This window comes from Dipodomys spectabilis, unplaced genomic scaffold (assembly GCF_019054845.1).
Source record: "Dipodomys spectabilis isolate Male_0828 unplaced genomic scaffold, ASM1905484v1 ptg000001l, whole genome shotgun sequence".
In the NCBI taxonomy this organism is placed as follows: Eukaryota; Metazoa; Chordata; class Mammalia; order Rodentia; family Heteromyidae; genus Dipodomys; species Dipodomys spectabilis.
This window is the reverse complement of record NW_024870678.1, coordinates 15,987,618-16,011,368: the sequence shown is the minus strand read 5'-3', so window position 1 is coordinate 16,011,368 and position 23,751 is coordinate 15,987,618. Positions and strand designations below refer to the sequence as shown.

Genomic DNA, 23,751 nt, shown 5'->3' with positions numbered 1-23,751 from the left:
AAAATATGGTGAATACTTTGTTACTAGAAGTGAACTTCGTTGCAAGACTATATTTTACCTAACCACATGTTACAAGACCAGGACTAGAAACGAAAGGGATGGAAGAGGTTTTTTTTTTTTTTTTGTGGGGGGTGGGTCTGGTCGTGGGGCCTGAACTTTGGGCCTGGGCGCTGTCCCTCAGCTCTTCAGCTCAAGGCTAGCGCTCTACCACTTGAGCCACAGCACCACTTCCGGCTTCTTCCTTTTTGCTTATGTGGTGCTGAGGAATCAAACCCAGGGCCTCGTGCATGCAAGGCAAGCGCTCTACCACTGAGCCACCTTCCCAGCCCAAGAGGGTTGTTTTTTTATTTTTATTTATTTTTTATTGTGAAAATACTGTACAGAGGGGTTACAATTACATGGGCAAGATAATGAGTACATTTCTTATCAAGCATTGTAGCCTCCTCCTTTGTTTCCCCTGAGGGTTGTTTTTTATATGAACATACTAGAGAAAGGATTGCATTATTTAGCAAAAAGTTAGGAGATCCCACTCTCATTCATGATATGAAAAAACGGGAAAGAGGATGAGGCATCTGGTTTCTGGGATCATTATATTATATTAATGATAAGCAAGTAAACAAACACCTATAGATTGTAATGATTGGTGTAAGTAAAATAACATGTAAGACAAAGGAGTTACTTTGAGACGCTGTAGTAGATACAATGGTCACAGAGGGGTTTTTGAGGTTATTGAGACATAGAGCATGAGAGTCCGCCACAAATATCTGAGAAAGGGTCTTCTGGGTACAGCCCCTGCAAGTGGAAAGATCTTGACTGTAAGGATGAACCTGACATGAAGATAAACACAAGAGGAATCCATGAGGCTACTGGTCTGTGGGTGACACGAGCTAAGGTTAGAGAAGGAAAGTAGACCCTGATCCCACACACCCTTCAGGAATGAAACGCACAGCTTAAGCGCGTGGAGGCTGTACCTGAGCCAGTATCAGGAGGAAAGGAAAGAACACGTGTGGCCTGAAACAGTATATTCACTTTAATTTCTCTTAATTTTATGGGTCTGGGAACTGAACCAGCGTGTTATGTTCTACAAACTATGTTCTCTTATTAATTTTTATATTAGAGGAAAATGTTCTAGCTAGTAACGAACTTGGGAATTTATATTCAGATTCCAACCTTTGAAGAGACAGTGCATCAATCCACATGTTTTTTACTCTTGGGATTGTTGCCTTTCTCCTCTGTTTCTTCCCATTTCCCATCAGCAGTAATTTTAGTTTAATTTGGGACTTTAAAATTTCATTTGTCTTTTACTGAAGTGTGTGTGGGTGTGGAAGAAAAATAGGAAAGTTGTGAAACTTATAAGAGGTCATCAGAAGAAGGAATAAAACATTTTAAAATTCCAATCGTTCATTTTCAAAATCTTGACATTTCCAACATGTATTGAGACAGTATAGAGTTTAGAACAACAAGACTATGGTTTTCATATCTAATACGCATTTTTGAGTAAGAATTTCAGCACTGTTTATTAATTTATAATCCATGGGCTCATTTCAATGTTGATTCTTAAGAAGTAGTGGCTTTTTTTGTGTCTAGCCAGTCAACTACAGCTGCAAAGATTGTACCAAAACATTTGCAGGATAAACAATAGGAGTAGTTTTCCTAACCCAAAATAGAAACATCTATAAAGTTAATACACTCTATGACGGGTTAAAATGTAAGGTACTGAATCAGCATCTCCAGCTGTTGCTAAGGGAGGAAAGCTTCTTCTTCTCCAAGTGGCCACGTTCCCAAGAGGAGGTGAATAGAGGACAAGAGGGGGCAGGGAGGGGGAATGGAGACCCAGATTCTGTAGGGAGCCAGGAGCTGTTGATGAGTTAGTGGGTGGTAATAACAGCGTTTTTCGTGAGACAGATCCAACAGTGTTCATCCAACAGTGGGAAACATTGTGTGCTCTGGTCTGGCTAAGAAAGCCAGTCTTTTTTTTTCTTCTAAGGGGAGAAATAATTAGAAATCAACATAAACAGAAAATGTGATAGTTTAATAGTCATGAATCTGCATGGGTGTGAGTCCATAGCTACTAACTTCACATTCTTGGATGAAACAAACTTATGTTTGTGCTAAAAAACAAACTCTACTTTGTTATAGTATGAATAAACTTGTATCTTCCTGCCACATAGCATGCGAAAGTAGCATATCTGATGGCTAAAAGACTTAGCATAAGCAAACAGCAGGCAAAGCCTTGTGGTATTTTAACAGGCACAAAAAGATGTACAAATACTGGGCATACTATTAAAAAGCCAGTTTATGAGTCACATCTAAAGTTCTGAGCAGAGAGAATTAGCGCATTTTTCTCCTACAGTCACAACACTTGTGATGGAAGAGAAAAATATATGTGCACTTTTGTGAGTGTGATGTATGCTTGTATGTGTTGACATAGCTCACACACGTCCACCTCGTTCGGAAATGATCTCTGCACACTTCTCAGAGCACAGGGGCAGGTTGGAAAGCACTCTTTCTAAATTCATGGTTTTGAATACAAGTTTAGAAATTTACTAGCCAACTACCAACAGTTACTTCTTAATCCAGCTATTCATTGAAAAAATTAACACCCATACTCTGCTAGTTAGTGAACATACAAAGATGAATAACACTGATGATCTATGTCAAGGAATTTGTAATCTATCAATTTAGACAAAAGTTGCTTATGTTCTTGTGTCCAGGCCTTCCCTATCTGTCATGTAGATACATCTGCTTGATATATTACCGAAGATATTACAAAGAATATGCAGTAAAATGCTACATGAAGCACCTAGAATTCCTATAGGTAACTCATTAGAAATCCAAAATATATACAACACTTGGTTTTACTCACAAGCAGTTCGTGTTCCATCTTCATCGGTGTTTGAGGCACATTTAGTCAATAATAGCAACTTTCAAAAACCTCTAAGCAATAACAATAACTCTCTAGAAACGGAGCAGATGCTAATGCTTGTTTGTAATGTAGGAGATTAGGCAAGTTAGGGAGCCAGAAGCTCAATAGTTAGCAAGGTTATAAGGATCACAAACAGACTTTAATGAGTTTCATACATAAATACTATGGGCAAGAAGGCCTTAGGTTTTTGGCAACTTGCTGAAGAAAAGCACCTATTTCACCAGACTAAAATGTACTAGAATGGAGCAGAGATCCAAAGGTCTATTCCGTGGCTCCGAAGCTCACTCTACTGTGTGCCAAGGGGACCCAGAGTACTTGTTTAAAATCCAAGTGCCCAGGTTCCCCTCTCAACAATTTTCATTTGGAATTGGAGATGGTGAACTTACAAGAAGTACTCCTGGTGAATCTGATGCTGGTGATGCTGGTGTTTTCAGTATTGCATCATTACCATCAAAAATATGTATCTATTTAGCTATTGCTGGAATCAGTCTTTGAGGGCCTGATCACACTGAGAGATGAAACATCACTCAAGAATCCTGCAGTAGAGTTAGCAAATCAACCTTTTTACATTCTAAAATTTGCAAATATATAGATTAGAAGCTTAATGCAACAGAAACTTAGACAGGAACAATTACTGATGGAAGAGTTAATACAGAGAGAAATTAGAATCGTTAATGGAATACAAGTACAAAGATGGGAAAGAGGGAAAATTTTTAATAAAATACCAAGAAAAGAGTTGAGAGTGGTGAATATAATGGTAGAACTTGAAAGGAACTCAAAGCACTTTCGTACATCTATGTTTTTCCAGCTGAGAAATCTGAGACTCACATAATTAGTTCCCCACTACTAGAATGGTAAACCATTGGAACTGTTGTGGGATCTAGTGAGAACTGTCTTCTAGAACCATGTGCTTCGTAATGTCTGTCAAAATAAATCTCCTGATGTTTGGGGGACACTTATACATATTTTGTTGTGATACTTGTTAAAATATTCTCTTATGTATAGCCTCAATCTGCCTGTCAGAAAATTCTGCTCCCATTCAGAATATTCAGTAAATTTTCTTCTTCTCAACAACCACAACAACAACAACAACACCCAAAAATTAAAAAAACATTGGTATCTACTTCTTTCCAATGATGAACTCACACATGGAACAGGACCATAATGATATGCTAATTCAGTTAGATTCTTATGCATAACAAAGATTTCCTTTAACCTCCATGCCTTTATAACCTGTCCTTCCAAACTACACAATATTGGACACTTCAGTTGGGGATGGGATATAAGGAGATTGTGAAATGAAGGAAAAGCCATGGAGTTTTATAGAAAGGTAAAATAAATATCTCTCTTCCACTCCTGTTGAGCTATACCTGTTTCCTAGCCTTAAATACTGCATGAATGGATTAGCATCTCCAAATATCTATCTGTCAAAAATTGGACAAATCTGTTCTATCTACTTGAAAAGTATACAGGAAAAAAAATCAAATAAGTGAATGGTAAGAAAGTATCATTCTGCATAAATTTATATCAATGTGAACTATTGATAATATAAATGATTAGTCATATTACTAATAGAAATCATCATTATGAAATACAGATTATTATGATTGTACCATAGTATATTGATATAAATTATTGTGAGTATAATGATATTTTACTTGCTTAGGGCCAGATCTGAAGCTTCCTTATCCCCAAGAACAGAATAGATTTGTCTTTGATGAGAAAACTGGCAACTTAATAAGAAAACTGATCATATGAAGAGAGTTTTTGCAACTGATTCATTTTTTAATGATGCCCTATTACAAGTCATCTTAGATTAGAGAAAAAAGCTTTTATAACTTTTTAAGGTTTGACCTGTACTCTTCTTGCAGTAAGGAAATAGATTATGAAATCAATCCTCAGCCACTGAACAGATAATTTTCTTTGAAGGGACCATTAATTAAGGAAATACGAATTCAATTGCCACAAGATCCACAGAGTACTTCTCTGGAATGTCAGTTTCTAGAACCATCTGTCCTTGGGGCCACAGAATGGCCACAAGAAACATTTCTCCTAATGTCGTCACTGCAATGTGACTTCAATCAAGTTAAATTCTTCTCTGGACTCTCTTTTTCTGCTTCAGGAGCATGCAGGGTTATGTTGTACACATGGTTTCCCAAATTCTTCCTAGCTATGGAAACATACAGTTTATCTTAAATATGTGGTAGTAACTCTACTCTCGTACTTTCTGTCTTAGAAAATGTCACCATTCAGTTGCTAGAAGCAGAAATTTAGGAATGTTCTTCATTGTGGCTTCCAGTCACTCTTTGCTATGGATTCAACTACTACCTCAACTATTACCATTTAGCATCTGGAGAGATCCAGAAATAATAGCTGAAATCGTATTGGGCTCCTACTTGAAGAAGAGCTTGAAAGCGCATTGCACTACCCAATCTGTCAATTAGCCTGCTTCATTCTCCCTGGGCCTCTGCTTCTGTTTCACTTGGTGCTATGACATGCAAAGAGAGAACTGTCTCTCCTGTAAACCTCCTTTGGCCTCCTCTGTAACAGGCTTGATGAAAAGCAGAGGGTCATAGAGAAACTGTTCATTAAGTCGGCAGAACTAAGTATGCATCTTGGATCTACCATTTTCAGGTTAGTTTCATCTGCTTTTTTCTCTGTTTTGAGCTTTAATTTATTCACTTATAAAATAGTCAACTCCATATCATACAGTCATGGGGATGGTTACATCAGAGAACACATGGGAAATAGCAAATTTTTCTTTTCAGAAGACAAGTTATTTTAAAGACTGATTTTCAGCAATTGACATCTTTGGGGCGATCAACTAATGTTAGGAAAGGTCTTCAACAGAAGATGACAGAAGAAATCCAAATAAATTGTGATGTGTGTTTGCCAAACTGGTGCTTTAAGTAGATAGGATTGTATGTTCCATCTAGTAATCAAGGGGTTACCATAAAAGGTTTGAGAAATGCCTTGGACAGATGAACAAAAATGCACTATTTTTAAACATACAATATTTTAGTGTTTGTTTGGTAAAAGTAATTCCAGCTAATGAACAAGTGTGAAAGTTCAGCTATCGAAATCAATCAATGTGCCAAAAATGGAAATTCTTCCAGCCAAACTATGCCACTCCATTACAAGCTTTACCTAACAATGCCAACTACGTTTATAGTGTGCATAGTACACTTCCTATGATTGTCACAAACCTCATGCTAAGTGATGACTCCTATTCATCGGTCGTCAATCTCGAGACAAGAAAATACTGGGAGGCCTAGTAAATTCCAGTGTTTTTAGCTGCTCTTCCTTCCACCTTCCCCTTGTGCTCCCCCAATGCTGCTTAGGATTCTTGTTTTCCAGAGGGAAATACAGTTGTGGATTGGGTTATATGTAAGCACTCTATGACACTTACCAATTTTTCTTACAAGAATCTAGGACAAAAGTATAGCTCAGATGGTATCGTGTTTGAACTTAGATACCAATTTGTGAGGCAAAGATTAATTTTTAATTCAGGCTTCATAGTTTCATATTTTAATCCCTAGAGATGATACAAGGGCAGATTTCAGGCGTGCTTTAGTTACTTTTTATAACCATCATACATTAAATATTCTACAATTAGCTGTTCAACAAATGAATTTATGATGTTTTAAGGTTAAATTTCTTTTCATTTTTTCCTCCTGACAATATTTGTTTTCTTGTTCTCTCTCTAAAGATGGACTAAAAATTCCAAGAAAGAACAAAGAGAAACTTACTTTTGAATTCAAGCCCTAATTCCACATTCTTGATGCTTTGACAGACAAGTATCTAAGGTTAGAACATGCTGCAAGAAGGACAAGTTTGTTGATCTTTCTGCTGGAGAGACTTCAAGATCAGTTTCTGCCCTCAGACAAATGAGAGCCAGAGTGCCATTAGAGTGCATGCAGCTCACTCACAAACTAAATGATTTGTCTAGCTACATTGAAACATACAAGTTTGAAATTAATCTACCTGCCTTCTAAGTATGGGATTTTTCTGTATCCTAAACTCAAGATGGTATAGGTTTTAAAAAAAGAACATGAAATTTATAAAGTTTCCATACATATACCATTGTTCTTTCTTCATAAATTATATGTACAAGATTCAGGGTGGGAACCAATTGAAAACTCATAGTGAATGGTGGTAACCATATATTTGAAGCAAATGAGGAACAATTAAAATCACATTGTAGATATTTTACTGTTATTTATATAGCTCTGTGTGTGTATGTGTGTGTGTGTGTGTGTGTGTGTGTGTGTGTGTGTGTGTGTGTGTGTGTGCATGCACACACACGTGCACTCAAGCCCTGGGGCTTGAACTCAGGACCTTACCCCCTTATCCAGCTTTCCTGTCATAGCTAGTGTTCTACCATGCCATGCCACCAGCCTGGATAATATCTGTCTTATATATATGAAAAAAGTCTTACTGTAAAGTTAAAGAACACTTCATAGAGAAGAAACACATAGAGGACAATGAGAAAACAGATGGTTACTTGTCAACATTTTTGTATTTTCCTACAACCATCTATGGAAGGAGGTAATAGATGGGTTGAAGGATGTTAACCCTAGAAGCATCAATACTGTGGAGTGAATGTAAAGTTCAGTCATTGAAATGTCTGATGGTTTAAATTGCTTAGCTGTGTTATTCCTGATCTTGTCTGTCTTCTATATCCATGGGTTCCATAGCTGTAAAATCTTTTTTTTAATTTTATCCTTTAGTAGTTGTACAAAGAGGTTTCAATTAATATGTAAAATTTTGACTAGCCTGCATATTGACCAATGTCACCCCTTTCATTTTTCTCTCCCATCTCTCACTCCTCCAAGAATATTTTTTGAATACTGTGCTCATCTTGTACAGATCTTTTCTGGTTTCATTGTTCCCTAAAAAAACAGTGTAACAACTACTTTCTCAGCATTTACTCCGTATGGGGTATTACAAGTAATTAAGTGATGATTTAAGTATGCTGAGGAGGTGCATAGGTTATATGCAATGATTGTGGTATCTGAGGTAGGTCTTGGAGCCAAACCCCTGTGGACATGGAAGGAATGAAAACTGTATATAACAATCCCCTGAAGTTGCTGTCACCATGAAAATCACAGCAAAGGTTGATCTGGTGAGCATTCACTCCCTGAGGCTTAAGCTAGCCTATTTTAACAAGAGATATTTGGTATAAGCATTATTGGCCAGCCATTGTCTCTCTCAATCAGTACTGAATAATGATATAGAAACCAGAGATGGTGTTAGGTCATATCTCAGACATGTTCCTTCACTTCCATGAACACAGAGTGAAGGAGCTGAGAACCATAGTTGAATGGGCGTGGTGATAAGATTTATAATCTACATTAGCAGCTAACATTTACTCATTTGAATTTAAATGGCCTCCTTTTCTCTTCATTCTGTGAATATTTAACAATATCATTTGTAAAGTGACTTGAAAGTATATTTTCAGTTTAAACTAGAATGCAAATTATTCTTGTTCTTTCCCTTCCTTTTTTTTTTTTTAGTCTTTTCTCCAGTACAAAGTATCAGAATTTGTGCATCAGACAGCATTAGGTTTGCTATTGCAAACATTAATAAGATCTATCATTTAAGAGTAGTTACTTTGTTTAATCTCTAATGGAAAAGATTTTTCTAAATATTTACACTAGAACAGTTGTCACAATGAATCCCGCAAATTGCTGGCTTGCTCCCAGAAAGAGAGAGCTGGTGGAGAGTGGAGGAAAGGAGATTCTTGATCATATAATTTTAAGCAGCCCTAGAATTTAAGGGAGCTGCCTGTTAGAATAAGAAGAGTTTGTATTAACAAAAAAAAAAGGACTTCAGAGTGCAGAGCAATTCAAGTAAAGCATTTGAACAGCCACTTTAGTTTATTGCTCTTGTAAAAATGAGTCTCCATTTGCTTCAGGTTTAAAGAAAATGCATTAGACAGATTTCAGAGACTGAGTAAATAAATTGTCTATCAGGAAAGAAACTTGTATTAGAAGTGTGAAGAACTCCAAACTTAGTGGTTTTCTCAGTAGTGCTTCTCAAAGTGCTTAACACATAGTAGTGGCGTTGTTTTCTTGAGTTAGTCATTATACAAAAGGTAAATGTTAGGAAGACAACTAAATTCCATCACTGTAAATACAGCTGCATCTTGTAAATTAATTTGTTTGTTCATCTATTTTTTCCTTTGGAGTATTCTTAAAATCGAGTACACAACTCAGCGGTAGTTTAGCATTTGAAGAGAGAATTAGGAAGTGAGCTCAGCTATGAAGGGTGAAGAAAATATCCTGTTCTGGAAAATCTTGGCAATTTTCATTTGAAATGTCTCCTTATCTCATGAGCCTACACAGTGTTTCTGCCCAACAGCCCATGAATTCAGTAGTTTGTCTAAAAGCATTGCATAGAGAGCTCTTGAATCGTACACTTGCCTTCTAAAGCAAGAGCAATATATTAAATTCAGAGGCAAAGCGTTTTAACTAAATTCCTAGAATGTCAATGTGATTACCTATGGATACTGAAGATGATTAAGAGTTGTTTGAAACAGTATGGAGTTCCGTTTATGGGAACTCCCTCTTACCAGACTAGAAATTAGACTTAGAAGTATTGGTACATGGGGCCACAAGTAAACCAAGAGTTCAGTCCTTGTGAGTGAGCACTACATGATGATTATACTAGAACTATGCATTAGTGTGATCCCACAAGCTTAATTGGCCTCAAAGTTATCCCCCTGATCTCCATGAAAAGTTTGGAGAGTTTGTTCTTTCTATGAGGGGTAAACAGTTATTATTTTGTGAGTGGTATTAAATGAGTACATGATTTTAGGTCTAAGAGACTGAGGATACCATTTTTGTGCCTTATTTATTCCTTCCAAACATGTAATGAGGGGCATTTGGACTTGGGATCAAAACTTTCATCAGAACTTGAGAAATGAAATTACATTCCATAAGAAACAAGCATACAGCTCCTCAGCATGTACTCAATTGCTTTGTAGCCAGGCTCCTTTATTGTATCCCTTTTGTATATTATGGCAGAAACCATATGTCATCAGTGGGTATGGTGCCAGCAGACACAGTTCAAAGTTTTGCAGCTGAATTAGAACAAAAGAAAGAGCATACTTTTATTCCTAGAAAACTTTATGGTCAAATTCAAAATTAAATACTAAATATATTGTTCTGTATTGCCTTAATGATAAGCAAGTCAGCTAGGAGGTATACACAGTGCTAGAGATTTCCAGTTGTCAGAAAATGAAGGTGAGTTCCTCTTTTTATTTTTAATATAAGCAATGTCATCCATCTACATGTTTAATCAGCAATCTGGTAGTCTAAGCTTCAAGTAGTACTGAAATATACCTGAAATACTTAAGTATTCTGAATCATCAGGAAATTTGAAAATTGTAAGGCAGTGACCAGTTGGATCTTTAAATTTTTGTTCAATTAAAGGACCATCAAGTGAAGTGATAGAATATGTTTTCTGGATATTTCAGACAAACGCAATGGTTTCAAAGGCAAAGTTTCATCTGGATAATGAAGCACAGTAATATTTGTGCTTCTTGATTCTGTTTTTATAGAAAGATTCAACAATCTTTTATCTTCTCATGCAATGAAATTTTAAAATGCTAGCCACACGTATTTGTGGACAATTTTTACTTAGTCATTTACTAGCACTGTATTTCCAAAAAGCATTTTAAGCAAAAGAAATCATCAGTTTACTCATTGCCTTTTTGTAGCTCTGGAGATTTTAGAACTCTTGTCTTAATATTCATTCCACTAGCTACTACATCTTCACATTGCCAAATGTTCATTCAATAATGTCATATAATTTACATTGACCTGAAACTGTCCCATCATTTTCCTTCTTGGTCAGATGGTGCTTCTATGAGACTTTTCACTAAAATCCTAGGGCTCTTTTTATCTGCTCAGGAAGGAGGAGAATGTTCTATGATGATAGCTGGAGTTCTCTATGTGGGCTTTGCATTCATGCAGGCAGACAGGTGGTTTATGAGGCCAGTGATGTAGATTATGCATGTACTGCTGGCATGTTTCCATCTCTTCATGTATAGGACGAATGACCTATTGCAAAAAAAATTAGTGGAAAACCATTGTTTTCTGGTGGATTTCCTGCTCTCTGTAACTCATGATTGCTCCCAGTCCCGAGAGACAAGTAAAGAGGTCTGACCACGAAGCAATGGCTCAAGCGTGCTAGGATGACCCTCCTCCAAAGGAGCCTGGCTTTCTTCAGTCTAATTACTTTTGGCAATTGTGGTTATTGGGATTTGGCCTAGTGACTCATTGGAACCCAAATTTTCCCAAAGAGCCCCCTTAACAAGCAGAATTAAATCTGACAGGAAGCCCAGACTTCCACCTCACTTTTACATGGAGCTTTCCCTGATTTATGTCAAGGTTTGAAAATTCTTCATGGACTAGGAAAGAATAATAAACAGGATTTAATGAAGATAACTTCTCAAAGAAGAGCACATTAGCAATGTAGTAAAAACATCCATGAATAAATGACCTACCACAAAACTTAACCCATTACAATAGAGTTGAAAAACCATGCTATTTATAGAAGTTTTACTGATCCCTGGTAGTCAATCTAAAGAGAATTAAGAATTGTAGAAAAGAATGTGTATTTCTTTTTGGGCAGTTTCCACACCATTAAGATTTTCCAAACACCAAGGAGGATGCTAGGGTGCAATACCCATCATCTGGTAAGACAAAAACAAAAACAAAAACAGTTGTTTATTATTAAGTAGCTTTGGAAAAAATAGTGCATATGGCTAGAACTCCATCTTCCTTCCACAAATGAGCCATTTACTGCCTCACTCCCACAGAAACATACTCACTCATGATTTGTATCTCTCCTAGAGATATTGGGAAAGCAGTATCTGCTAAATTCACAGTCAACTCTTACATTGTGCTCTTTACCTTTTTTATAGACTCTTTGTCTGAGACATTACTGGGTCAGAAGTTCTGTCTGCCTACATCAGAACTTCAAGTTTATCAATACTCTATTGGTAAATAGTATGGGGCCATCAGATTGGTTTATATTTTAAGCTAGTATTTAGTCAAGTGATACATATCTCTTTTATTCCCATATTTCACACAATTTTGTTCTGTCTAATCCTCATAAAACAGGCATCGTTTTCAACAGCTCCTCAGTTGCAAGGGTTACACTTGAATTAAAGTTCTAACAGTCTTTCTTAGACTCTGCTCCATATTACAATCACCAGAACTAAACTATTAAAATGAGGATATTCAGTCTTCATCCCCAGAGATCATTTCATTTGGTTTAGGGTGAATTCCAGGGATTTGTATATTTTGCTAAACATCTCTAGATGATTATAGTATGAACACAGCATTGAGAACCATCATACTAAGGTCCATAAACCAAAAATTCACAAGGGAGGTGACTATTAATGCTCATGGCAAAAGTAAGATAAATAACAGATTTTTATGAGGCATCATAAAGATAACTTTTTGGATAACAAAAACTAGCCAGTGAAATATCTATTATGGTTGTAAATAACATGGAAGGGTTTTGATATTTAACTACAAAATTATAGACTTTCCCCACATCCTTATGCCTAAATAAATCTTCTCTTAGATTTGTACACCATAGTTGGGATGAATACTTTTAGAATATTTCAAATAAACCATGCAATCCTATTGCTTCTAATGACTGTCAGCAACCTTTTTTGTATGTGGAAAACATCCTAAGTAGGTTCAAGTAAAGAGGGGATAAATAACAGAGGAAATAATAAGATATGTGTAGGGTGGAATACTTGAAACTAGAAGCAACCTACACAGTAAATATTTTAAAAAGTTGTTTGTCAGATGAAGAACAAGAAAGAATGAACAAAGAAGAGAACCTAAGAGAAAGGAAAAAGTAAAGTGGAGTTTGAGAAAATGCTCCAAGGATCGCCTCAAGTTCGAATTCCATTACTTGGGGTAGAATGATGGAAACAAGGAAAGGTCGGGGCTTTGGAGACTAAGTCCAAGGCATCAATCCACCGAATGGATTGGCTGAAGTGAGTCTATTGGTAATTCCTTCCGGGGTGGGTATGACAAATGAATGACATCACTTTTGCAGAGGATCCAAGAGTCTTCTACTCACAGGTGAGTAAAACATGAAAGTGATTAAAGCAACACCTATCCTACAACTTCCTTTAAAAAGACAAAATGATGTGCAAAATAAAATATGAAGGAATATAATGGTGGCCTTGAGAGCTATGAAGCAGTAGTTTGGTAGGAGGCACTTACCACATTTTGACATATTATTTTACCCTTTATTGATGAAATAGAATGAAATACTTCCTTTACTTGGACTACAGCCTTTGCCAAGATGACCATGGTCATACGCTTTGTATGAGATCTCTTTGCACAAAACATACAATGAGAATGTAGATAATGTAACAGTGAGAAGCAATGCTTTTTAAAGCCAATTATATGTTTTTTAATTAACCAAATGAGCATATGTTAAGAAAACAGTGTTCTAAAATAAGCAGTTCAAAATTCTCTTATTTTATACTCTGTGGTGGTGGTTTGTGTTATGTGGTTATAAAATGGGGTCTGCTGTACCACTTTGTCTCAGGAATGTGCTTTGAATTGGGATATAATTATAAATGTGCTTACCAGCTAGTTTTTTGGGGACAATTTTCAAAGTGACTATAGAAGACTGTGATATTTGTGCATTTACTTAGAAAGGTGTTTGAAGGAATGGAAATCTAGTCCATGCCTCTACCAAATACTCAGAAGACTAGAATTCATTACTTTTTGATATAGAAAACATGAAATGAATAGAAGGAATAAAAAAAAAAAACAGAAAGATATTTTGTGCCTGGATTTACATGAGGCTGGGAAAATCTTCAGTGAGGATATTGTTGTTGTTATTTTATGTTTTGTCAGTATTGTCCTGAACTCAGGACTTTGTACTAGCTAGTCAAGCATTCTAACACTTGAGGCATGCTTCCAACTGTGACGTTGTATGGTATGGGATGGACTAAATTCATTCAAGTCCCGAGCATATATTTTTGAGAAAACTTCTTAAAAGTAGATTGCTGGCTTCCAGTTTAAATAAATACTAGGTCTAAATGTCATGGTCCAATAATCATTTTTTACAGTGTATAGAAATTTTTGTTTTAGTTACATAAAGTTTGCCAAGTTTTCTTAAGAGCTGTGGCAACATACTTCATAGGTACTTTATTATTATTATTTTTGGGGGGGTCCGGTCATAGCACCTGAACTCTGGGCCTGGATGCTGTCTCTCAGCTCTTCAGCTCAAGGCTAACACTCTACCACTTGAGCCACAGCGCCACTTCCGGCTTTTTTTTTCTGCTTATGTGGTGCTGAGGAATCGAACTCAGGACCTCATGCATGCAAGGCAAGTGCTCTACCACTGAGTACCTTCATAGGTACTTTAACTATGACTTTCAACTGTAAGAACTGGTAGCTTAGAACTGTAGCTCCTGATACCAGAGGCAATTCACTCATAGAATATACAAAATACTGTGAAAATGAGAAACCACAATTGTAAATGATACGTTAAGATAATTAAAATGAAGAAAGTTCTTTACTATTATTAATCTGATTTGATATTACCATGAAGAGTAGGTCTCAGTGACAGAAATAAAAATATTTTTGATAATAAACAAAAAATCAAAAGAGAGCTCATGGCTCCCTTTGTGTGAATAATTCTAAAATCTTTGTGTGTGTGTGTGTGTGTGTGTGTGTGTGTGTTTATGGTGCAGCGAGGGGATCTGAACCCAGAGCCTCACAGTTGCTAAGCATGCATTCTACCATTTGTGCCATGCCCCAAGCCCAACTCTAATGTTCTTGACTTCAGCCCTTGATACTTCCTGAAACTGGCTTACTAAATGTCTTTTTCATTAAAGTAAAGGTAGTTCAAAACAGAAATAAGTTAACAAGCCAGGTGCCGGTGGCTCACTCCTGTAAACCTAGCTACTCAGAAGGCTGAGGTCTGAGGATAGTAATTTAAAACAAGCCTGGGTAGAAAAGTCTGTGGGACTCTTATCTCCAATAAACTACTCTGAAAACACTGGAAATGGCACTGTGGCTCTAGTGGTAGAGCACTAGTCTTGAGCACAAAGAAGCTCAGGGACAGTGCCCAAGAATTGCCAAAAACTATTGATTTCAACAGAATAAATCATCTGCTAAAAACTCCTGTTCAACTATACACTGTCATAACACGTTCAGCATTGAACTTGGACCATGAGAATTAATCCCTTTTCTAAACAGGTCATATCTGAATCCTGCCATGGCGAGGATGCTCTGAAGCATTCCTTCACTTAGTGTTCCAAACCAGTCCTCTTAGTCTGAACACTCAAGGCCAGATAAATCTGCTTGAGACAGAGTATGCCTATGGAAGCTATGACCTTGGTCTTCAGATTCTAGAAACTGTCAAGGGTGGGTCATAACATAAGTGACTCGTTTTCAGTTTGATTAAGTTACTCACCAGTTCATCTTTATATGCTAAATGGGATGCATTTATTTATAATAAGTGAATAATTCTCTTTGTGTTCATTCTTAGTCTTTACCTACTCTACTTGGTTGACTAAGAAGTGTAAGTTTAGAAGGACTTTTTAGCTCTCTGGTAATTATTTATGTTCTCATACAAAAGACGGAAGAGTTGGAGAGGCAATTGCAATGATATGGCTCTAAATTCTTAAATCAACCTTCTTTTCAAATGGAGGGCATAGACCTATCGCTTAGTCTGGTACAAAGAGTTGCCTGGGTTATCAGATACTAGCAACCATGGTGGATCTGGAACCTAGGTCTTTAGTTTCTCAATCTATGATTCCCAATATTTACTGGGGTTTCTCTCTTCTCGGGTCTCAGTCTCTGCCACAAACTTCTGATACTTGTTACTTATCAAATTCTTCAAGGTTGGATGGAACCCTAATATGGTAGGGCTTTGAAAAAGAGACAGTTACAAGCTATTAAATTTATTTAATTGGGCAATTGTGTGATTTAGTACTACTGAATATTTTTTTTCATTTTGAAAAGAATTGTAGTGACAACAGATGGTAACTAGGTCCCTTGCCAAGATTGTAAATAAGACATAAATGCTCTCATCAGATAAAAGTTACCTGCAACTATAGTTTTAAATGAATTTTTAATTATTCACAGGCCAAGTGATTTCAAGTTTTTCTCCTAAGAATTTCATGTAATTGAAATATTGAGAGCCAAAAATGGGTGTTCATAACATACAAACATGCTTAATCATTTAGTATTCCCAACATCCCTACAATCTTCCAAAATGGAACATCCTCCCTTCCCCCTCCCCTCCCTTTTATTTTATTTTATTTTTGGTCAGTCATAGGACTAGAACTCAGGGTTTGGGCACTATCTCTGAACTTTCCTGCTCAAGGAAGAACAGCACTTTGAGCCACAGCTCCACTTCTGGTTTACTGGTGGTTAACAGGACCAAGAGTCTCATGGTTTTTCCTGCCCAGGCTGGATTTGAACTGCAGTCCTCATATATCAGCCTCCTGAGTAGCTAGGATTATGAGCATGAGCCACTGGCACCCAGCCTTGTTACTTTTAGTATTGCTAGATGGCTATATTCATCACAATTCTACTTCTACATCAGAATTTGAAGATCTGATGTGATGAATTAAGTAAACACAAAAACCCAGAAACACCTGCCACAACTATATATTTATATCTTACATAATTTAAATGCTTAATTATAAAGCATTTAAAATTTACCAGGTCATTCAAGAGATGGTAAATTTTAAGGGAAGCCAATTACCTTAATAACTGAGAAAAATCGACCTCAAATAAAGCAACCTACACTCTCCCTCAAAGTCAAAAACAGAACGATGTTTTCCTAATGATAACCGAAGTTGATTCTTACATTTCGTGAAACATAATCTTCACTGCAGTGGCATTTCAAGAACTCATTACTTGGAAAATGATCTTTTCAGAGGTGGGGGTAGGGATGGGACATGTGAATAAATTGTGAAGTCGGAGGGGAAAAGAGAGGGGGAAGGGAGAGGGAGACAGATCAGGGCAGTTTCTAGCTGAAAACTTTTTTAAAAGTATTTTTGTTATTGTAAAGGTGATGTCCAGAGGGGTTATAGTTCTGTAAGTCAAGTAATGAGTACATTTCTTTTTGAGCAGTGTCACTACTTCCCTTATTTTCTCCCAGTTTTCCTTCCAACCTCCCTCAAGTGTGTAGAAAGATGATTAGTAAATTGTTGTATTGATAATAGTTTATTCTTAATAGCCCATTAGTATAATTGCAGAGGGATCTTTTGGTTTTGACTCTACATGAGGTTCTCACAACTCTGTATTATGCAAAGAACCATTGCATATTAAAAATGATTAGCCATGTAACTAGAAAATATTTTAGACATTTAGTAGCGGACTGAAGAACTCTGCCCAGATTCAAATCTTCTAAAATGATCAAATGTCAAATAAACTTGTGGTAGTAGACTGAGGGTTTTCCCATATTAAACTTGAAAATCAAATTTTACTGTATGTCATAATTTTCATTTATTGCTTTCTAGGGACTTAATTTGTAAAATATTAAATGCCAAGGAAATGTTTAATGGAGAATGATTTGGCACAGCTTATCTACTTACAAGTTGAAATACCGCTCATATGTCACATTTAAAGGAATATTGAAATAATTACTTTAATCATTTTATGCTCCTTTTTATATTTGTGAATACTTAGAGTAGTAACTTGGGGCCAAAATGACAGTGTTTCAGAGTTACAAGTTTTGACGTGCTTTTCTAAAGTGATCGACAAAACAGTAACAGGATATTTTAGAAAAAAAGAAAAACAACCCTGATAATATAAGATGGGTAAGTCAGCGATCACAAAGGTAAACACTTTCTCTTTGTACTTAGTTGTGGTCATGACACCATGAGTTTGATTCTGTCTTTGATTGATGTGGATATCAAATGATACATCTCAGAATTTACTTCTTTACAAAAGAAATTGTATCTCTCTGAAACAATATTTTTTTCCTCAGAACCAATGTAGACAAGTACAGAGGTAGACAAGTAAGAAATTGGCACTGTAGTCAATATCCAAACCAAATTTATCAGAATCTCAAAGAATTGCTCTACACCTGAAACACTCTTGATTATTATGTTACTAAACCTGGAAAAGTAACAATGCAAGTGATAAAAATAGGAACATCGTCAATCATTCCAGTGTTTTAAATATTCATCTGGGCTGTAAGCTTGGTTTGGATATTGACTACAGTGCTGATTTCTTACTTGTCTTACTGTTGTGAGCCGGGTCCAGTATATTCTGGTATATGTGCTTTTATTTTATTACCATTAAACCAATTTTCTTTGCATTCACGCTTCTCTTTTTTTCAGATTTCTTTATAAAAAATCTTTAAAGGCCTTATAAATTATGTAATGGGATGCACTATAAACATAGTGTGTATAACTTTTTTAAAACCTTGCTTCTGTCTAGAATCAGAACAGTTTAAGCACAATTAATAGATATCAGCAAATAAAAAGGACTCACTGACATCTCATGTTTCTAAGAATAGCTGTCTAGAACAGTATCATCCTACAATGTCTACTTAGCAACCTTCATGATTTCTAATTTGATATTTAATTCTTTGACATTGGTCACCATTACATAATACATATAAAAAGCATGAATTGAAACATTTTCAGTCAAACAGAGCAGGTATTCTTCAAATATATTGGACAACGAATAGTTGAAGACTATCAAATCTATTATTTAATAAGTCTTATATCTTTCTGTGACATGGACCAGCATATAATAAAAAATATACGGATAGCAGTGAAGATCCTGGCAGAAAGCTAGTTCTACATACTCTGGCCATATGGCTTTGTGCAGGTTCCTTACACCCATTTCTCAGACACTTGCTCCATAAAATATGGACCATTTCTGTGCCTCTACACTTTCAGTTGTTATTCTGTGGCCAAAGTGAATAATTCTAACAAATTGTGGTGTACTGGTAAGTTTTGAGATTCTGAAATTCAAAGGCTAACCCTACGAAGGTGCAAAGGTTCAGCTAGAAGTGAAATAAAAACTGAGGTCCAGCTTTTAAATTTAGCATCTTGTATCCACACCTAATCTAAAAACATGGGCAGTGAGGATTTTCTTTTAAAAATATGGCTACATTTAATTTTTAATCCTGAATAAATTCAATGTTGTTACCTCTAGGGTCGGTGTATAAATCCAGTTAGATAAAATTTTATTATGTTTGATCAGCATAGTTAAATAGATATTTTAAAGTAAGATTTCTGTTTTAAAATCATGTTTCCTTTATGAAACACTACTTTGCAGTAATCGGGATGACCAGATTATAGCGAATTAGAAATGAAAGGAGTAAGGGTCGTTTTAGGGAACCAGGAAAATACTAATGTGGCTTTCCCTGCTATATCAAAGACGGAACCAGGGTTATTTAGATCTGAACATATTTAACACTGGAGGTACATATCTTTACTTGAAAAACAAACTTTGACAATAAAATATTCAAGTGACCATTTAAAAGGTTCTGGAAACCAAATCTTCGTCTTTTTTTAAAAAAAGTCTTTAGTGATTTTTTTTAAACTCTAGGAACTGGGATTATTTATCTACGTGAGAAAAAGGATGCTCTCAAACACTCACTTCAGTTACCTATTGGGGAAAAATAATTAGGAACGTCGGCCCTTTATTCAATGTTGAAACAATATCATATTTTGTTTCATCTTAACCATTTTTCTAGTTCTTATTAGAGGTGAGCACTTTTTTCGGAGATTGCCAAAGAAGTGTCCCATATGAGTTTGGGAATAACGCAGTTTGACTTGGAGTTTGTGGACATTTAACAAGGGCTCTTTCTACCTTCTGTTCTGTCCCCAGTTCCAACACGAAGCTGCACCTGCCAAGAGTCTCGTTCTGTCTCCTCGGAGGACGCCAGGGGTCGCCCCTCTCCCAGCGTTGCACGGGTAATCCAATCCCCAAGCGCAGACTCCACTACAAAGGGGCAAGCTTGGCTTGGTGGAGCTCTCTCCCTCAGACCCACAGCCTACCAATCACTGGAATTCCAACCCCATTCCGTTTATTTCCACTTTCATCGTCCAAACACAAGCAGAGGGCGCCTTTGACCTGGCCTTCAGATGGGTAAGGCGGGTCAAAAAGCAATTCCTCCTTCGTGGGAGCCAGTCGAGTGATGGTCCGGCGGCACCGTGGCCATCTCAGACAGAGAGGGAGAGAGAGATGGGGACAAGTGGACAGCAAGCTTTCTTCCTGTCGTTTCCCTTCACACACAGGGATTCCCCGAACCGCAAAACCAAGCACCACTGACACTTTATTTCTGCTTAGCCTTGGCAAATGTGACACTCGGGTGGGGGGGCCCCTCCTCCACGGGGTAACGGAAAGAGTGGGGATGGGCACCCTGTGCACAAGAGCTGGCCGAGGGAGCATGGCAAGCAAGAAGAAGAGACTCTTCTTCCTTTCGGCCTCAGTTTCCCCACAGGCACCTAGACCTAAGCAGAAGAGGAGATGGAGATCTCCAGGCTCGAGGACACCACGGAGCCCCGGGGCAGCTCCTGCTGAACAGCCGGAGCCCAGAGAGTGGGTGGGGGAGTTGGGAAGAAGGCAAAGCAGTCAGAGCCAAGAATAATAAATCGGGTGCTCTGACATGTTTGGTTTCGGCCCTTCTGCACCCCGCGACGCGGCGAGACCGGCCGGAGCCCATAGAGAAACGACTCGGCCACGTTTTTGTTTGGGGGGGGGATTGCTTTCACCGCCCCCCCCCCCCAAGGCATTTCCAGGTGAATCGAACCTTGTGTGGCCGAGGCTCTCGGTACAAAGGGAGCTTTGAGGGGACCCCCGCGCCCAGGGGTACAGGGCCGAGACCCACAGCGGCCGGCCCGAGGAGCCACCACTAAGATTTCCAGCTCACACAAGCTGTGTTGTGTCCTCCGAGCTGCCCGAGCCACGGCTGGCTCGGAGGGGTTTTGCGGCTGGACACTTGGGGTGGGATCCGCCCGGGGGGTGGGTGGGCTGGGGGTGGGCTGGAAGCGGGAGGGGAGACGGGGACGAGGCGAGGCCCCCTAGTGCTTGGGAGGATCAGCCCTGGAGGTCCGAGCTTGCCTAGTTCTCGCCACCCCGTTAAGCTCTACTTCCTCCCGCTCCCCAGCAGTGCCCCCAGCTAGGCAGCCCGAGTGGCCAGTGCGCCCGCCGACGGGACGCACGGACGGGCAGACGGACTCCCCACGCGGGCACAGACACCTGAGCACCGTGTGCGCCGGGCTGCCCGCGAGCAAGTGGCGATGCCACCCTCCGATCGGCGAAGATGTCACCTCCGTGGTGGAGACAGCCCAACTCGGGTTGAGCCTGCCCCCGCCCCTCCCAGCTCCCGCCCCCCCACTCCCCATAGCGGGTACCTGTTCAGTCCCAACCTGGACACCGTTATACGAAGCGGTGCCGAGTTCATCGCCCAAGGACGAGCGAGAGCAGGCGAGCTCCGAGTGTGGACGGGGCACCCCACCGTCCCGGCGTGACCATCCCAGGGAGCCACTTTAAAGGGCCCCGCAGGCACAAAGCGCTAGAGGGGCCCCGGAGACTCCGCGTCCCCAGAGAGTTTATCTGGGTTCGGACCCCAACCCTGCCCCTGAATCTCCCCGCGGTGGGAAACGTCGGGCCACACTCTGCCCATCCTCAGCCACGCGAAGCCCCCCGCGCGTCCTGCGCCATTCGGATCCGCCGGTGCGTGTCGCGGGAGGGCAGCGCGCAGCCGCTCGCCCGCGGTGTCCCCGCACGGCCCCGGGTGTGTGTGTGGGGGGGGGGACAGTTTGCTCCCCAAGCGCAGGCCTCGGGGGGCCATACCCACCCTTCTGCACCTCTGCAGGGGGCTCACACTCTCCACCCCCGCATCGGACCCCCACCCCCCAGGGAAGGAGGGAACGCAGAGTGAGCTTCACCGAGGACCCAACCGCAAACGACCGCGGGGCAGGGAGCCGTCCCAGCGCCGTCCGGGCCCCCGCGACGCCAGCACGCCTCGAGGTGCTGGAGAAGAAGCGTGGAGAGCCATCCACGGCCACTGCGCCCCAAGTGTTCTCGCCGGTGGGAGGCGTGGGGCGCAGGGTGGGCGGACTGTGAACAGCAGGGCGCAGATTCAGGAGACCAAAGCGCCCCGACAGGTGAACGCGTTGGGGGAGAGCCATAGCACCCGAGACACACGCGCGCACACACACACACACACACACACACACACACACACACACACCAACAATCAACAACCAGGCGCCCACAAGCAAAGTCCCCCCCCCACACCCTCCCCTCCAGCACTTACTTCTTCGCTGGCGCCTTCCTCGTGGGGCGTTTTGGCTGCCAATGTATTCCAGAAAGTTCAAGATGATAAAAAACCAAGAAATCAGTCGCAAGTGCATAGTAACCCAGTAACGTTTCCCTTCTTCCTTCTCCTTGTTGTCTGGGTGCTGGGTGGATGCGGTTGCAATGTTTGTCGAGGGTGCGGAGGTGCCCGGCGGTGTCTCTGCGTGGAGAGGCGGCGGGCCGCGTGGGGCTTCTCCACTCAGAGCCCCGCGGCGTGCTGGGACGGCCAGCGAAGCGGGGCGGGTGGACCGGGGAACCGACGATGGCAACTTTCAAGTTGGCCGACCCTGGACGGTTCCGCGGGAGTGGCTGTCATCGCGGCGCACGCAGCTGGGGAGAGCGGTGGCGGCGGCGGCTGCAGGTAGCATCCTTGGGCGGCAGGTTCCAGGCGAGCGGCCGCGGTGGCCGCAGCGGAGCCCCCACCCCCCACCGCCCCCACTTCGAGCTCAGAGGCTGCGGCGGCCGCGGCAGTGGCGGGGACCCCGGGAGCGCCGGGGAGCGGGCGCCGTGGGCACCGCGGCCATGGCCAAGGGATCGCGGAGAGACCCTGAGCTGCTTCTGGCGTGGTCGAGCCCGAGTCGCTCCAGTGTTGGTTGGGCAGGGCTCCCGGGAGCTCCCCATAGGGGAGGAGGGGGAGGGAGGGAGGGAAGGAGGGAGGGAGGAGTGGGGGGGATGACTGCGGGGGGGCGGGGGGAGGGAGGGGGCGGGGAAGGAAACTGCTAGAGCAACAACCCTGAGCGACCTCAATAACTTTCAATTTCAAGAGGGAAAGAGGGAGCTGGAAAAGTACAGGCGTTGCGATTTGGCAGAGGCCGGGGAAGAGGCGCCTGAGGGGTCCCGGGTCTGCGGCGGAGCATCTTTGGACACGACGGCAAAGACCAGAGAGGGGACCCGAGCCCGAGGCAGGGTGGCGGGGTGAGGGTGGGGGTGGGGGTGCTGCGTCCCGAGAAGGGTAGCTGTGGCGGGGTGAGGTGGGCGCGATGGGACTGGAAGGGTTTCAGGCCGACCGTCCAGCGCGGCGGGCACGAGTTCCCCCGACCCTTGGGGCTGGCCGCACCCAGCTCTAGGTGGCCTGGCCCCTGGGCGCCCCAGTGCTCCACCTCCCTCAGCGACCGGTCCAAGGCAGTGTGCCCCTCGCCCCTGTGGCAGATCGCCGCCGCCGGAGGGCTGCTGGTGCCGGACTCTTCCCCAGCTCTCCTGAGCCTCTTCTCCGCTCCTCCCCACCCTCTTAGGAAAAGTGGCTTGCAGTTGGATGCTGGATGGGTGGTCACGGAGCTCCATGGGCGGCTGACCTTCAGCTTGGCCGCGGTTTACCTGCTCTGAAAAAGGGAGGCCCCAGAGCTGGGGACCCTCCGGACCGTCTGGTTTGGAAATGTGCTTTCGTGCTGCGGCTTTCTTCCAAAGCCAGCCTTAGCTGCAGCTCTGGAAGATTCCTCCTCTCTCAGGCAATCCCCTCAGTAGTCAGCTCGCCCCTCGCTCTTGGCTCCCAAT

The 23,751-nt window shown here is 41.0% G+C and overlaps 1 protein-coding gene across 1 annotated transcript in view; it reads right to left on the bottom strand.

The window, feature by feature from the left end:
• The window catches only part of Rspo3 (R-spondin 3), an 81,012-nt gene extending 58,696 nt beyond the window's left edge, over positions 1 to 22,316 (bottom strand). The window contains exon 1 of the mRNA XM_042693397.1: positions 22,220 to 22,316. Coding sequence (XP_042549331.1) covers positions 22,220 to 22,316 — 97 coding nt within the window. The remainder of the gene's footprint in view (positions 1 to 22,219) is intronic.
• Positions 22,317 to 23,751: the final 1,435 nt, after the last annotated feature.